At 40.1% G+C, this 16,160-nt stretch overlaps 2 protein-coding genes across 2 annotated transcripts in view; one reads left to right on the forward strand and one right to left on the reverse strand.

Moving 5' to 3' along the window:
- ptprc (protein tyrosine phosphatase receptor type C) overlaps positions 1–9,076 on the forward strand; it is a 14,513-nt gene extending 5,437 nt beyond the window's left edge. Inside the window, exons 12-30 of the mRNA XM_087173931.1 lie at positions 131–191; positions 352–460; positions 688–725; positions 1,028–1,137; positions 1,392–1,482; positions 1,960–2,036; positions 2,257–2,293; positions 2,407–2,504; positions 2,701–2,826; positions 3,089–3,246; positions 3,657–3,792; positions 4,686–4,835; positions 5,164–5,254; positions 5,419–5,555; positions 5,751–5,885; positions 5,978–6,100; positions 6,215–6,357; positions 7,127–7,262; positions 8,218–9,076. Coding sequence (XP_087030057.1) covers positions 131–191; positions 352–460; positions 688–725; positions 1,028–1,137; positions 1,392–1,482; positions 1,960–2,036; positions 2,257–2,293; positions 2,407–2,504; positions 2,701–2,826; positions 3,089–3,246; positions 3,657–3,792; positions 4,686–4,835; positions 5,164–5,254; positions 5,419–5,555; positions 5,751–5,885; positions 5,978–6,100; positions 6,215–6,357; positions 7,127–7,262; positions 8,218–8,544 — 2,283 coding nt within the window. The 3' untranslated portion in view covers positions 8,545–9,076. The remainder of the gene's footprint in view (positions 1–130; positions 192–351; positions 461–687; positions 726–1,027; positions 1,138–1,391; positions 1,483–1,959; positions 2,037–2,256; positions 2,294–2,406; positions 2,505–2,700; positions 2,827–3,088; positions 3,247–3,656; positions 3,793–4,685; positions 4,836–5,163; positions 5,255–5,418; positions 5,556–5,750; positions 5,886–5,977; positions 6,101–6,214; positions 6,358–7,126; positions 7,263–8,217) is intronic.
- Positions 9,077–9,764: 688 nt separating this feature from the next.
- Positions 9,765–15,118, reverse strand: abhd8b (abhydrolase domain containing 8b). Its single transcript, XM_023406010.2, has 4 exons — positions 14,269–15,118; positions 13,987–14,157; positions 13,312–13,528; positions 9,765–12,177 (listed from the first exon to the last, which is right to left on the reverse strand). The coding sequence occupies exons 1-4, from the start codon at positions 15,063–15,065 to the stop codon at positions 11,893–11,895; spliced, it is 1,470 nt and encodes a 489-aa protein (XP_023261778.1). The 5' UTR covers positions 15,066–15,118; the 3' UTR covers positions 9,765–11,892.
- Positions 15,119–16,160: the final 1,042 nt, after the last annotated feature.

The following is a 16,160-nucleotide window of genomic DNA, read 5'->3' on the forward strand; positions in this document are numbered from 1 at the left end:
TTACTCTACGACCTACATAGTGAAGGTTTGTATGATCCTATTTTTTAGTTTCATTAGAATATGATCACTTTACTCTTCATATTCCTTCAGATTGTGTAGAACCTGATAAAGGGATCCTCTGTCTTTCCAGGTCATTGCTTTCAACACAGAACTGGAGAGCGAGCCCAAGACAAAGGAAGTTTCTACTTTCTGTATGTACTGTTTTAATTAACGCCACAAATTATCTCATGTTGTTTGGTTAAATCATTTGACTCATTTTGTTCTGACGTATTGTTCACGCATCCATTTCTGTACATTGTGTCCCTAATGTAAATGCCACCTCTTTGATATTCTTTTATTATCATTTTACAGATAATGACAAAGCTGTCATTGGTTTCCTCGTGTTTCTCATCATCCTCACGTCTCTGGCTCTGCTCTTGGTCGTCTACAAAATCTACATTTTGAGGCGCAGAAAGTCCCAGTAAGAATCATTCTACATGCAGCTAATCTCCTGCATCACTTGGTTTCTGTGATTGCTTTGTTTTATACAAATAAACCTGCAGGTTTTGTGCTACTGAAAAGGCAATGTCGTCTCATTTACACTACAGGAATATTATTGTTGAAATGCATTTTAGACAGACACATCATTACTGTCAAGCAACGTTACTCCACTCTATGTTACATATAATTTAAATGGTTTCTTTGCAGTGACCTGAGTGAAAACATGATGCTTATTTCAACAGCAAGTGAGTAGATTTTAGTAGCAGACTTTCGATTTCCTGTCTTTTTTTTCTTCCTGTTGTTATCTTGAAGCAGATGATTTTAGAAGTCAGCTACCATTTTCAATTCATGATTTTTCTAGTAATCAGATCAGAGATATATTCCTTGTTAGATAATGCAGAAGCACCTTTCAAGAGATATACCTCATTTATTAAATATTTAAATATTTACAATAACTAGGGTAATGGATAATAATATTGATAATAGAAAACAAGGCTTTGCAGAGTTTCTGGTTTGTGTCTGAAGTGTTTTTCATTGGCTGCTGTAGATGATGAGGAGAACCTGATGCCCGTCGAGCCGATCACAGCTGAGGTTCTGCTGGAGGCCTACAAGAGGAAGCTCGCTGATGAGGGAAGACTTTTCCTGGCTGAGTTTCAGGTATCTGTGTTCCTTTTTTGGGAATGCTTATTTTTGGTATGTTTTTCTTCATTGGATGTTTTACAATGAGTTGGCAGAGAGGGACATGACGTGTAATAAAGGTCCAAGGCTGGACTTGAACACAGGAGGCTGGATGTGCTTGTGAGGGGCCTTGGCTGGTTTCAGAGTAGAAGGAGTGGGACTGGAACACAAACAATTGCTCTGTGTTGTTTTTTTTCTCACTGGGAATTGATATCATTCATTTCTGCTTTCAGAGCATCCCCAGAATTTTCTCGAGGTTCACGGTGAAAGAGGCCAAAAAGCCCTGCAACACCCCCAAGAACCGCTACGTGGACATCTTGCCATGTGAGTGGGAGTGTGTCCAACAACACATGAAGCTTTTCAGATAAATGAGATAAAGGAACTAAGCAGATGTGTGTACTTTTATCCACTCACTGTTTTTTTAAAATCACCATCAGTTAGTATAATACAATGTAACTATGGCAGTGTAAATTTGTCAGCCATCATGGATTTTCCATGCTGTATCTAATGTGGTAGCTATTTTGCTTTTAATATCTCTGCATTGGTTTCAAATCACTGTGAGAAATGCTGAAAATCTGCCTTTTGATTGTTTTGTGGCAATACTGGACTCATAGGATTTTTCACATCACATTGAGATATAACCTGAAATTTAGGTATGAAATTTCACATTTTATATCCATAACAGCTTCATCGTTGAAATTCCAGAAAATTCATCAAATTGCACAAAATTATACACACTGTGAAGAAGGTTTTAACAATATCACCCACATCTAATATGACTTCTCCTCTGTCTTGAACCAGATGATTATAACCGTGTCCAGCTGACCACAGGAAATGGCGAGGCAGGATGTGACTACATCAACGCCAGCTTCATTGATGTATGGAAAACACCAAGATCACACTACTACTTTTCCTATTAACGCTGCTGCTGCTGTGTTTAAGAATAAGGATAAAATTGAGCTTTAGATCATGAAACAAATATGAAATATCTCATTAAAAGCAAAAGCAGTCATGTTAAAGGCAACTCTTGGGGCTTAATAGACACAACATTCATGACCTCTTTCTGACAATACACACCTTGTTGTTTTCTTACTGCAGGGGTACAAGGAAGCCAAAAAGTACATTGCAGCTCAAGGTAAAGTCGTGTTCTCATATTCTTTTATACACTCTGTCAGTACCCCTGCATTCCTGTCGATACAAAGTGTGCATGGCTGTGTGTATATACTGTATATTCTGTGTGTGTTGTAGGGCCGAAGGACGAGACTGTGGGTGACTTCTGGAGGATGGTCTGGGAGCAGCAGTCGTCTATCATCGTCATGGTAACACGTTGTGAAGAGGGAAACAGGGTAATTACAGCAGTTTTTTTTAACTTTTTGTTGACGTTGGTTATAATGTGTCACTATTTGCTGTCCGTGTCAAATATGCATTGTCTGCATATTTGACTTTTGGGTTAAAGTGCTCGACCGGCAAGATTCATTTGTTAGTGATTTGCAAATCTGGGTTTTCACTCACTGTCTCTCGTTTCCACATGTTGTGTCACAGGTCAAGTGTGCGCAGTACTGGCCGTCTCCAGACCGAGAGACAGAGATCTTTGAGGAGTTTATAGTGAAGCTGAACTCAGAGGACCACTGCCCGGATTACACCATCCGCCGTCTCAGCCTAATTAATGTGAGTCTCTATTAAAAATCGAATAGATTAAATGGTGTAAATGTGCGTTTTTACTGCAGAACACATGCACAAGTTTGGTGTGTGTGTGTGTGTGTGTGTGTGTGTGTGTGTGTGCATGTGTCTGTGTAGTTAAGGCCAACATTTCTAGCCAGCTTTATCTCAATAAATATACTTGATTAAATATCAATAGATGTGTATGTTTTTATATAAGTCTTTGTGCATGTTTATATAACCATCTCTGTGTGTGTGGCCGTGTCTGCAGAAGAGGGAGAAGAGCACAGAGAGGGAGGTGACCCACATCCAGTTCATGAGCTGGCCAGACCACGGCGTCCCAGGGGAGTCGCACCTCCTCCTGAAACTGAGGCGGCGTGTCAATGCTTTCAAGAATTTCTTCAGTGGCCCCATCGTCGTCCACTGCAGGTATACACAAGGTCCCATTCTAGGGTCGGCTAATGTTCACTTCAAAATATCAACATGAGCAACATGCAGTGGTAGAAAGTAACTACACACATTTACTTAAGTACTGCAATTACAAATCATTTTGATGTACTTCTACTTTACTTTCATTTACTTTAAACTCAGCTACATTTACCTAATAGATATCTAATATATGCTTTTCATAATAAGATTTTAAAAAACATATGACAAGCTTATAAAATACATTCTGAAAGATTAAAGCAGTGGCTGTTGTCACAAGTTTCAGATGTCTATGAAGTTTTTAAGTTAATTCCCATCAGATAGTCTAAGACCCTTCTGTTTGTGTCTCTGAACTTGCCCCTTTTGGCTACCAGACCAAATGTATTAACACAAAGTCATTCTCTCATGTGTAGTGCTGGAGTGGGTAGGACAGGCACCTACATTGGCATCGATGCCATGATGGAGGGTCTGGAGGCAGAGGGCAGAGTGGACATCTACGGTTACGTAGTCAGACTCCGCAGACAGAGATGTCTCATGGTTCAAGTAGAGGTAAAATATTGATTTAGATCTAATTTTTGAAACTCTGCATGTGTGTTTGTGTTTGTGTGTGCATCTGTTTGAATGTGTGTCTTATTAGAATCAGAGTTACATTTATAGGCCAAGTATGTTGATACATGCAGGGAATTAGACCCAACCCTTTGTAGTTTTAAATGTGCTTAGCAAAAATCAAAATAACATGAAAATACAGGTAAACAAAGAAGTACAAACATATTACACAAGGATGATATACAGTTATTCTTTACAACTAGTAGGTGAACAAATAGGAATAAAAATGAACAAGAGGTAGACAAACAAGCATACAGTGAATACTGTATATAGAGCTGAAATTGTAATTGTACACTGCATTTGCAAGATTGTGTTCTGCTGGTAACTACAACATAAAATACAATACAAACAGAGCAAGAGTGTGTGGCAAAGCAAAGAGCATTTTAATAAAGACTTACAGAACGTACAGTATAAATATATAAAAGGTCAAGCAGGGAAAAAAATGAATTCAGTTTGAATGTGACAGGTAGACACTCAAGCATAGTAACAAAAAGTAAATTGTAAAGGCCTTTATAAAATTATTTATTTGATTCCAGTTAAAATTAAATTATTAATTCATTAATTAAAGACAGAATAAAGAAATTTAATCATTAACTGACATGTGCACTAAACACTGAAGAGGATAATAGAGCATGTACTGTTTCCTGCATTGAATCTAAGCCATTCACAAAGGAGGATGCAGAGATAACAAGCTGTAAATGAGTTAGAAAGAGATTTGTAACCTTGGAGAAATCTAAAATATGGATTGTGCAGCTTGCGCAGTTTGTCTTTTGTGTTCTTATTTTATCCCCAAATTATATATACTTTGTTTATTAAGTACATTTGTCCTCACGTAGGCCCAGTACATCCTGATTCATCAGGCTCTGGTGGAGCACAACCAGTTTGGAGAGACTGAGATCGCTCTGTCTGAGCTCCACAGCACACTGAGCACACTCAAACAGGAAAACCAAGGCAGTGAACCCACGCTGATGGAGGATGAGTTTGATGTATATCACTTTCTTATTTATCTTATTATTTATGAATTATTTCTATATCTAAAAATAAATTCATTTTGGAGGCTGAAGGAGGCATTTTAAATAAAGTTGACTGTTTGATGTAACCAAAGCGAATCACTGTGTCAATCAATGTGTATGAAATTGTAGCAGATCCTTTTAAAATAAAATATCCTACACTTTTCCATTTTCCTTCTCACCTCCCATTACTTCATAAAGGACAAAATCCAATCCTTTATCCAATCCTTTATCCTTTATATCCTTTATATATTACTATAAATTACTTAATAATAAAAAATCTTATTTTTTAATCACAATTCAGCGACTCCCATCTTATAAAAACTGGAGGACATCCAACACAGGGATCACAGAGGAAAACAAGAAGAAGAATCGCTCTTCATCTGTCATCCCATGTAAGTATCAGCCCAACGCAGGGACAAATGACATTTTACACTACAGAACCAGCAGCCAATGTATATTGGTGTATGTGCAGTATGTTTATATACATGCATTCATATACCAGAGTAAATGTTCAATGTCACTTTTGTCGAAACCAAATCAAACCTCCCGCCCTCAGATGACTACAACCGAGTGTTGCTGAAGCTGGACGAAGGACGCAGTCATGATAGTGACCCCGATGAGGAAGATGAGGAAGAGTCATCAGATGAAGAGGACGAAGAATCCACAAAATACATCAATGCCTCCTACATTCACGTATGTTATTTTGCTGACACTTAAATTGGATTAAAACCGTGTTCCTGTGGCAGGTATTATTTCATTAACTCGAAATAAATTCCCATCTTTTATACTGTAAGTTGAGTCGTAAAACAGGTGTAATTAAATTCCTCACATCTTATTTGTCTGGACTACCCAAAACAATGGCTGGATGTGTGTTCTTGACCCCCACAGGGCTACTGGGGCCCACGTGCCTTCATCGCAGCTCAGACTCCACTGCCAGACTCCATGGCTGACTTCTGGTTGATGGTTTACCAGAAGAAAGTAACCACTATTGTCATGCTCTCAGACTGCAATGAGGGAGATCAGGTACCTTCAGTACCATGTACCATGCACATATAATGATATAGTATAACGCTGTACTGTATGTGCCTTACAGCTGTTTTTTCCTGTGTTCACAGGAGTCTGACTGTGTGTACTGGGGTAAAGACAAGAAGACATTTGGGGACTTTGAAGTAGAGGTTGTGAGCACAGACACCACCCCAACTTTCACTAGCCGCGACATGCTAATCCGTCACGTCAAGGTAACATAAGAGCTACCTACTCTGTTTCCATATGTTGTCAGCCTCAGCCTGTGGCGTGTCTGGTCATTTCAACATCACAAGCTGCTTTAACCTAAACGCCGCTTCTGTCAACAGAGGAAAGACAGTCGCTCGGTGAAACAGTTCCAGTTCCTGAAGTGGGCGAATAGAGAGCTGCCGGAGAAACCTCAGGAACTCACAGACATGGTGAAGGAAATCAAGACGAGCAGCAAATCACAGATCACCGTGGTCCACTGCAAGTAAGACAGCGTCACAGTAAAATGTCCTCTGGGAGTCTTACAGCGACAGCATGTGTAGAACAGAAACATATCCAGTTTTTTCATAACAATGATTCGTCTTTCAGAGCTTTCAAAGCTCAATGTTGGGCCGGTGTTCTTGTTTGGAAGAAAGAAAACTCCTCACCTACCTGACCTTGATAAACATCATGGGTCATTTGATGACATTTCAAGCTATACGAAGGCATAGCTTTCTGAAATGAAAGTTTATAGAAAGAAATACTGTCAGGTATCATCAATCAATTAACAATGATTTACCTTATGAATTAAGGGTCAATTTCTCACTGAAAATATGTTTAATCGGAGTAGCACTCAGTAGTTTGTAGTGTCACCTTATTACAAGGAAGACATGCATTTGACTCCCCTCTGGGTGGCATTAAGAATAATCTCTTAAAGGATTAGAGTGAGAATACTCTGAAGAGGTTTAGGAGTAAAACCTGTATTTGCTCACTATGACCAATAAATAATAAGCATATGCTAAGCTTATTTTATGTGTGTGAAGCAATTAATAACGGCAATATGATATATTTATTTTAGTATTGATGGTAATAATAACAATATGGAAACAAAAGAAAACCTGATTGGAACAGGAAAGAAAAGTCACTTTTAGCAGTTTGATAAATACAGTCCCTGCACTACTGTATCCTCAGTGGTTCTGCAGCTCACTATGACCTGGAAAATGTGTAGTTAGAGAGATTGAACCTTTTTGTGTTTGTGTGCTCCCTCTCTGCAGCAATGGCTCGTCCCGTACAGGGATTTTCTGCGCTCTGTGGAACCTGCTGGACAGCGCTAAGACTGAGAAGCTGGTGGATGTTTTCCAGGTGGTCAAAATCTTACGCAAGGAGAGACAGAGCATGCTCACCAGTCTGGTAAGAAAGACGAGCTCAGTATCTGTCATCACACATTGTTTCACTGCTTTAAGTTCCAACATCGCTCAGAGGGAGAAGTATTATAGCAGCTGACTGGTAAGAATGGACAGACGATGTTCCGTAAAGGTTGTTGTAATTAGATTTTATGTAACTCCTCGTATCTGTCTAAAGGCTTATTGTGGTTATTTTTTAGCAAGAAATAAAGGTTTCTTAATGTGTTGTTAATGTCATTTCATGTGAGCAGCACCGCACTTAAGTCTTACTCAAGCTCACTTTGAATGCTATAAAAAAAAGTGTTTTGAAAGAATTAAAGACAAAGGCTTATGATTTTCTACATTTCTGTCGTGGTCAACAAAGCCCACGAAAGAACCAAAACCAACAATGCAGTAGTTCATGATCCCCCAGGACTTTCTGACTTCCCTGTGTGTGGCTCTCGGACATAAGCCCATAAGTTTCTACTGAAGATATAAATCTCTTTTTAAAAAAAGTTATTTACATATACCTTCATTTTTAAAATCAGATAAATAAGCAGTACACTCAAACAGACATCTTTTCTGGACTATTTTAGGCTTTAGGCTTTATGCTTTAGTGAGTTTACAGAAGCAGGAGGGCCTATGTGTGATTGACTCAAAATAAATTACAGTGTCCTTGTTCATAATGAAGAAAGATGTCACCCAGTGTGGCTCAATAGCTTCTGGAGATCTATGTCACAGAGGGGTCAGGATCAGGGTTTGGCTACACAGATATTACTAACAGGACGATCAGATTGGTGTTTGTTTTTAGTTATTATTTATCATTTAAAGCTGTTTTCTTGTGCTCTTATTTATGTTGATTTAGGAAAGTGTGTGAAAATGTGAACTTAAAAGTCTGAAAAGAAAGCTTTATTCAGATTAGAACCTACAGCGATGCTCCATATCTTCATGTCTCCACTCAAATCTGTCTGTGTCACTCACAGGAGCAGTACCAGTTCTTGTATGACGCTCTGGAGGGGGTCTTCCCTGTCCAGAATGGGGAAGTGCAAGCAGTACAGGCCTCTGCAGCTGACTCCGTTCAGATTGTCAATGAAACCAAAGCAGCAGAGCAGCCAGCTGAGGAGAAGGCTGAGCAGCTGGCCAGCACTACCAGCAACGAACAGCAGGGGGAGGCAGAGATCATCTCTCTGGTGGCCGATGGAGCGAAGGAAGACAAAAAAGAGGAGCCTGAGAAAGAGTCCGGCGCTCCCACAGAGACAACGCCACTGGAGGACACCAGCAACGGTCCCACAGTCCCCGTGGAGGTCTGAGAGAGGTGGCAGGTGCATGGCTGTGCCTTTTAGGTTTTGGAATAAGTGCTTCGGTTGAATGCTTTCTTTTACTTTCTTTAAGAATGTATAAACATTGTAAAGCTTTAAGACAGTATGTGGTTCTTGTTGAGACATGCTAAACAATTTGATTTTAATGTCAATATCCAAAAATATGATTTAACCTAAGTTATAAATATTTTAGTAGGTCATGTGTAGGGATGCAAACAATCATCTCTGTGAGCAAAGTTTACTAGAAATGCTGTCATCAAACTTGAGGCCTTGGATTTACTGTATATCAAGTGATATCTAAGAACTAAATTTTAAATATACAGTACATTAGGTAAGTTGTTGTTTTGTATCCGACTATGAGTGCATGTTGAGATTGAGTTGTTCAGTGTTCCTGCTGAATAAACAGATGCTATTATATCATTTAAATACATTATATATACCTGGTTTATCTGAATAATTTAGTTGTTAAGCCCAATTATTTGTGATGTAATACTGATGTTTCATTAAAAGAAGCTTACAATAAGTCTTATTTATGCAGAGTACTTAGTTATTAACCATTGTCATTTTGAAGTTTTGCTTCTCATCGGTCAAGCAACAATTTTTGTTCTATATTTTACTTTGATGACTAAACTGGGTCTTAATCATCAGCAACATCTTACTCTCAATTCACATCTGTGCTCATCAGAAGACATGACATGTGGGACAACTGTAACCTAAAGTTTATAAAGGAGAGGACAAAGAGTTTCCTGTCTGACGCATTCACCAAGAAATATCTGGGGGGACTTAGTGAATAACTTACTACTCCCTGTGTCAAGAAGGCTGTTTCTGAAAAAGAGAGTTCACATTCAGCAAACCCCCTAAGTACAGTCACTAGAAGAAGGAATAAAAAAAACACACACACACAGCAAAACTATTGAAAATTCACAACATATAATAATTTACTCTGATAAATTGAACATTTCTAAATCAGCAGTTCTTTTATGTAATCATTGTCAAAGGCAAACAGTTACAAAATTTAAGACACACACAATATAAAATGGACAGTTTTCTTCAGTTCAGTAAAGTCACAAGCGAACAGCCTGTTGCATTTCTCTGGTCAGAGCTCAGTGAATTCCCTGCTACAGTTTCTTGTCAATCTAAATATCCATCACAAATCAAAGTACAATGTATAAAAAGTACATTCTTATGTATAAAAAAAAACAAACATCAAATACAATGAACTGAGAGAAGACAATGAAATCTGTGCTTCATCCACATCTTCTGAGTTTTCTATGTTGGAGGCTCAGAGAAGTTTTGTAAATGTTACAAATACCTGAACCACTGAAGTACTGAGAGCATGTCAGCTCATCTAAAGACATACACGCGCTTTTGCAGTGGTCGAAAAAACAGTCACAGATGTTCATAATAAACTGTAAATAGATACAGAGCGTTATGATACATGGATGCAGTCAATGTACTGCATGGGGACACTTCTCCTCAGCCTAACTCTTGGCCTCTCATGTGCAAACGCTGGACTCAACAATACTGTAGATGTCACAAAATACAGTTTTCATACTCATAGACTAATATATTTACTACACTTACTACTTCTCAAGGTAAAAAAGATCATTGCAGTTTAGTGAAGTTCATCATTCACATACAAATCAAAAATTTATTATGAGGGCAAATCTTTAGACGGACTGTGTCCCGGGTTTATCATATAATTATGGTATATTGCTGCATACATGATATTCTCTGTGGGAGCTATAGGAACCATTAAAACAAGTTCTCTCTAACACTGCAAAGTTAATAGGTGTCAGTGACTTCTTGTTGTAGTGGGGATTTTAATTATCAAAATTATTAAAGCACATGGCTAGATTAAAAAAATAGTGAATGTTTTTGAGTAAACTTTGTAGTGTCAGTTTGGGTGCAGTTCATGTGGACTTTTAAATCCTGCTTTCGCACATTCCTGATGCATCGCAATACAAACCTTCTTCTTATGCACTTAACATCACTATGTACATTTGATTTGTGCAAAATCTTTGGCTCATTCTGTTTAATAAAGTTATGATTCATTGCTGAGCCTCAACTACTGCTAAATTTAGCAGGGCTACACTTCACTGAACACACATTTCCCTGAATTCTAGGAAGTAGCACATTTACTTTCACTTCCGTCCTCATCAGTGCCTGATCATTCTTTACTTTTTCAGCTTGAGAAGTCACAACGTGATCACCTACAAAAACAAAACAAAAAAAAACACCCGTTCCTGTTTGCTCTGTTACTAGTGGCAGCTACGTAAATCCCTCCAATGAGTCGGATGTAAGGCTACTTACATCTTGTAAGCTTCTAATGCTCCTGGCTCACTTCTAACAGGTGTTGAAGAATTTAAAGATAAAATAAAATAATCAATAAATGTCTGCATTAGTTTTCAATGCTATTTTCTGTAACATGACAATTTCATTTTGTCATTTTAAAACTCATCCCTAAAAAGGTGAGGTGTGCAATTTATCATTATGTGCAATGGAAAAGCTAGCTGAGAAACATCCCCTGACACACACACACACACACACACACACACACATCAACATTTCACAGCCAGCTAAGTGTGTCACTTAGTTTTGATATTGAACCTCAAGGAGACGAATACATGAGGCTTATTAACCATCCTGCTAGTTTTGATAAAGTTTAGGTTCTGCTGTTGCTTTACACAGAGCAGCGAAACAGGCAGTCAACCTAAAGCATGTGTCACACCAACCAGTTGGTTTTCTTTTTCATTTGCTTTTCCAAGTTTTGGGAATGGCAGATGTCAGACCAGGCATTCAAGTGTCATCCTTTTAAAAAAATGTACCGGTCTGTGTAGCAGCAGACGCGTCTTGACTTTCTCCTCAGACGTCAAATTCAACCACGTTTGCCGCTTTGACAACTATTTTTTTTTCCCCCCTCGCCCTCCTGGCTGTATATTACCAAACCCCGTCTCTTGCTCCGCCCACCCTAACATCATCACCACACATCACTTCAAGGCACAACCATATGTTCCCTGCTGTATGTGGGACAGGGAGCCGTGCACTGACGAATGGACCATCTTTGTCTCATTACATTATTGGAGCTCCTTTTCCTCTGTCCTTCAGCTTTGTAGCTGACATAACTGGAATCAGATTTGAGCTCCCTGTAGTGTCGCACTTCCATTAAGTCCAACCTTTAGCTGGACCATTTCAGATAAACTGGCGCCTTTCATCATCAGGCTCAACAGCTCCAACCAGCTCAGTTCCCCAGGTGATACAAAGTGCACAGCCAGCCATGATTTAGTGTAAGAACCACTGGAAGTTTCAGCTTTAATCTCAGTCAGCTTTAATCTTCAGTCATTTTTTGGCCTTGCTGTCTGGCTTTTCCTCCGCGCCGCCGTTTGATGAGGTTTGCCTGGCAGTTGCAGGTCGGACCTTTCCGGGCTCAGACGATGCCTTGGTGTCGTCAGATTGGGCTTTGGCAGTCTCTGGTCGTGCTTTGGACTCTTTCTTTGGCGGTGGAGGGGCGGCTGGCTCCCAGAGGATAAACTCATGCAGGAGTGTGTTGACAGCCTCGGGACACTCCATCATGACCATGTGACTGCCGTCCTCCAGCAGCTTCAGGAAGGCCAATAGGAGGATCTGAAGTTGAATTAATACACAAGTCATACACAAAACACTTGGTGCCAGACCTCTGAATCACTGCCCACATCTCAGATTTTTTTCCCCCGCCATTTACATAGTATAATAAAGTGAAAAAAAACATTTTTGTCTAATTATCATGCCACTGAGGTACTAATGTAGCAGGAGGATATTAAGTTCTAAGTTAGTATAGCTTGTCAAGTCAGTTTGGGAGGAACCCCTATAATTTTAGAGGAAGGCATGTTAAGTTGTTCAGTAAAGGGAACAAGTCTGGAGTCTTTTGTCTTCTGTGACTTTACGCAGCAGCCCCTGAAGCCTGGGTCGTTTTTCATTGTTTTAACCCTGTAGCTACATTTTTTTGGGACATTTTTTCCTTTACTTAATTTTCTACAGTCAAGAGACAGAAAGGAAACACAGAGAGAGGGAGATGGGAAATTACATGCAACAAAAATCCCTTGTTGGACTCAAAAAAAGGAACATTATGCTTTGCATGCATGTGGTAAGTGTGTTAGCCCATGGGGGGAGATTTTATTTTGTTTTACTTTTATAAACTGGCACTTTTATACTTTATTATTGATAATTGGTTTTTTGGGGTTTTTTTTAATTATTTTTTTGGGCCTTTTATGCCTTTATTGACAGTGCAGTAGAGAGAGACAGCAAATGAGGAGGCAGAGAGAGGGGGAATGAAATCCAGCAAAGAGCTGACGGATGCGGGAACCGGGGCCAACTGCAGCGAGGACCTTAGCCTCTGCACATGGGGCAGATGCTCAACCAACTGAGCTACTCGACGCCCCTTATTGACAATTGTTGACCAAAGCAGTGGTTGTTAATGTCTTAGAAGATAATCTGTCAGGAGACAGACAAGTAAACAGAGAAAGAGAGGAGCTTATCCTATACGGTTCTTCAGGGCCTAAACCGTCTGGAAATAAAATTATATCTTGGATCCGTTTTGATGTTAATTTCTTATCATCCCTACAAAAATGACTACTGTTTTTTGACTATTTTGTGTCTAATTATGACCATCTGATTCTCTCAGGCCACTGTAACCAAACGTCTGCCTCATTCTAAGACATTAGTGTTTTTAGTTGGGTCAGTTTGGATCCGGAGCTTAGGCGGCTGAAGAAGCCCCTTTACCTCTGCCATGCGCTGGTCTTCTTCAACAGGAACAAACTTGTCGTGCATGCCATGAACCAGCAGGATGGGCACTGTGAGCTCAGCATGGTAGACCTCGTCCCCCTCGGGCCAGTACTGCCCGCTCATCATGGCGCGCAGCACAAAGGACGACACGTTGAAGGCATTGTTCTCTTTCAGCAGCTGCTTCTCCTTGGCACCCTGCCGAGCAAATCCAGCCCTGCAGGGGACAGAGCAGAGGAGATTAACCTGAATTACAAATTTCTAAAATAAAAAAAAAGAAAATTCTGATGACATCAAACTGTGGGTGAAATAAACACACACAGTATCTGGTACTGTGTGTGGCCAAAAACACAAAGATGCCTCTGTCTTCTACCATGTTTATCATGCTTTTATCCTTTGTGTCCACCAAATCCAATTATTTATTTTCATCACTTCTAAATTAATGCTAATCCAAGAAAGTTACCTGCGGCAGCTTTAAGTTACATTCTATCTATATCCATTCTGTATTTGTAACAAAACAATCAATTAGACGATCTAGTGAGTTTTACATTAAATTATTTGATCAGCCAAGAGACGGATCATAATTTTTGAATGAAAAATGAAAAATGCAACTATTTTTGGCAGGTAAAAGTTGTCATCTTGTCTCTGTTGCTGTTCTGTTGCAGTCTGTCTTACTTGAGAAAGCTCCAGGCCAGCAGCGGGGAGAGGCAGTGAAGCACACAGGTGGGCAGGTTGAAGATGGAGCAGAGGCTGGGCTCCAAAGCTGTGGGACCACCTCCGTTGATCATCACCATCTTGTGGATCTGCTCTGGATACTCATGTGCCAGGAACGTGCAGAACGACACACTGTGGAAGCGGAACAGAAGGCTGTTACAGGATAGGCCGGCAGAAACAAGCTAATCCTAGCTATTTGTTTTGTGGTCCTTTAATTAGAATGTACTGTGATCTTAAATGTACCCATAAGAATGTCCTATGAGAATATTCCTCTTGCGTGCATATCTCTTGAAGATTAGTCTCATATCCTCAGCCAGGGCATAGAAAGTGTACGCTGCGGCTATCTGTGGTGCTGAGCTGGCTCCGTGACCTGCCAGGTCCGGGGCGATCACCTCGTAGCCCAGCCGAGAAAAGAAGTCCAACTGGCTCCCCCAGATGTCCAGTGAGCCTCCCACTCCATGGATGAAGAACAGAGCCACATCTGTGTGCGTCCCTTTACAGGATGATATCTTCCTCTCACAGTCGATCACCACCGTACGCTTGGGCTTCCGCCTGCGCTTCCTGGGTTGCTGGGACTGGTCAGTTTGTCCAGCAGCAGGTGCCTCTCCCCCTGCTCCTGTTTGAGTTGCTCCATTGTTTCCAGCCGTGATGGAGTCTGACCTGCCCTCAGGGATGCTGACGGGCGGTGAGGAGTTACCACAGTCTGTAAGTTCAACCTCTACAGTGCTGTTAGGTTCTGTCTCTCCATTCGGACAGTTTTTCAGCTCTGCACTCGCCCTGTCGCCCAGGTTCTCAATGAATAACTGTCCATTACGATATACTGTGATCTTTCGTTTGCAGCTGACGCTCCCACCTTGCCCGGTGGGTTCCTCCACTACCGCCCGGTCAGGAATGATATGTCGAACCCGCAGGACGCGGCCTGGTTTCACCTCCACAAACTCGTAGCCATCGGCAGGTTCGGAGGTTTCTACGGGAACCACAACGTTGGCAGACTTTGAGGTCAGGCAGCAGAGAAGGCCTTCTATAAAGCTGGTCAGCATGGCTGCCAGGCTGGAGGGAATACATTCATGTAAAAACACACATAAGTCATCACAATCTTGCAAACGTGAGTTAGACAAGGTCACAGAAAACCAAAGGCACATAAATTATAAAAGGACGCACTCTTACAAGCAAGTGCTCTATTTAACTTTAACAGCTGGTAAAATATCGTACGTGGAGCCATGAAGACGAGCTAAATGAATAAACTCCATTTCTGTTCATTATTAACTTTGAATCAGGTTTTGAAAACATTTGCACATCAACAGATCAGGTGAAGTGTGTGTTTATTTATTAATTTAGTCAGATACAGTATATCTAGGGTCTGTTAGTATTGGCCAATACTGGCTTATCACATATATAATAATATCAAAATGTATTTATTCAATACTTGTGATGTTTAAAATGCAACTTGAATGCTTCATATCAAAAGAAGTCAACATGAAACATGTATTTTAAAGGTTAAAGCTAATGCAGATTAAACAAAAGAGAAGACAACCTAAAGAAAAGCAAACACACCAACTTTTTGATGAACACTAGAGATGGTAAAAAAACAAAAACATAATTAATGTATATCAGAATTTGTGAATATGTTGGTTTAATAGAGCCTGCTAAGAATATTTAAAGTTCAAATTGTGCATGTCTTCGTTTCAATTCTCTGGTAACATTGTTGCTGGGATAAAAGCTGCACCTTTATGTACACTGTACGCTAACTTAAAAAAAGAGCATCACTCAATATATAATTCATCACATTGTTCTTGTACATGTAATTATTCAGAAGAACTTTAGGTCTCTACATCAAATGTGCATCAGGGAACCTTAACCACACGGAGAGGTAAACAAGTTCTTGTGCCTTTACAATCTGGCGTCTAATTACAATTTAAACCCTTGCGACTTTCTGTCAGACATAACGGAGCAGCATCGTCCCTCAGTGCGGCCTTTGGGAGTATTTATAGACGGGGACCAGTAATAGCTCTGTGAGTTAAAGCTGCCCGTCATGTGATCACTCTGCAGCAGCACACACTGCCACACTGTCAGTCAAATCTTCGTCACTGAAGTGTTCATGTGTGAGAATTGTGGAGAAATGCCAAACGTGCACA

The sequence above is a fragment of the Seriola lalandi genome, unplaced genomic scaffold, assembly GCF_002814215.2.
Source record: "Seriola lalandi dorsalis isolate HSWRI2012SDOR001 ecotype SW California unplaced genomic scaffold, Sedor1 jcf7180002054293, whole genome shotgun sequence".
In the NCBI taxonomy this organism is placed as follows: Eukaryota; Metazoa; Chordata; class Actinopteri; order Carangiformes; family Carangidae; genus Seriola; species Seriola lalandi.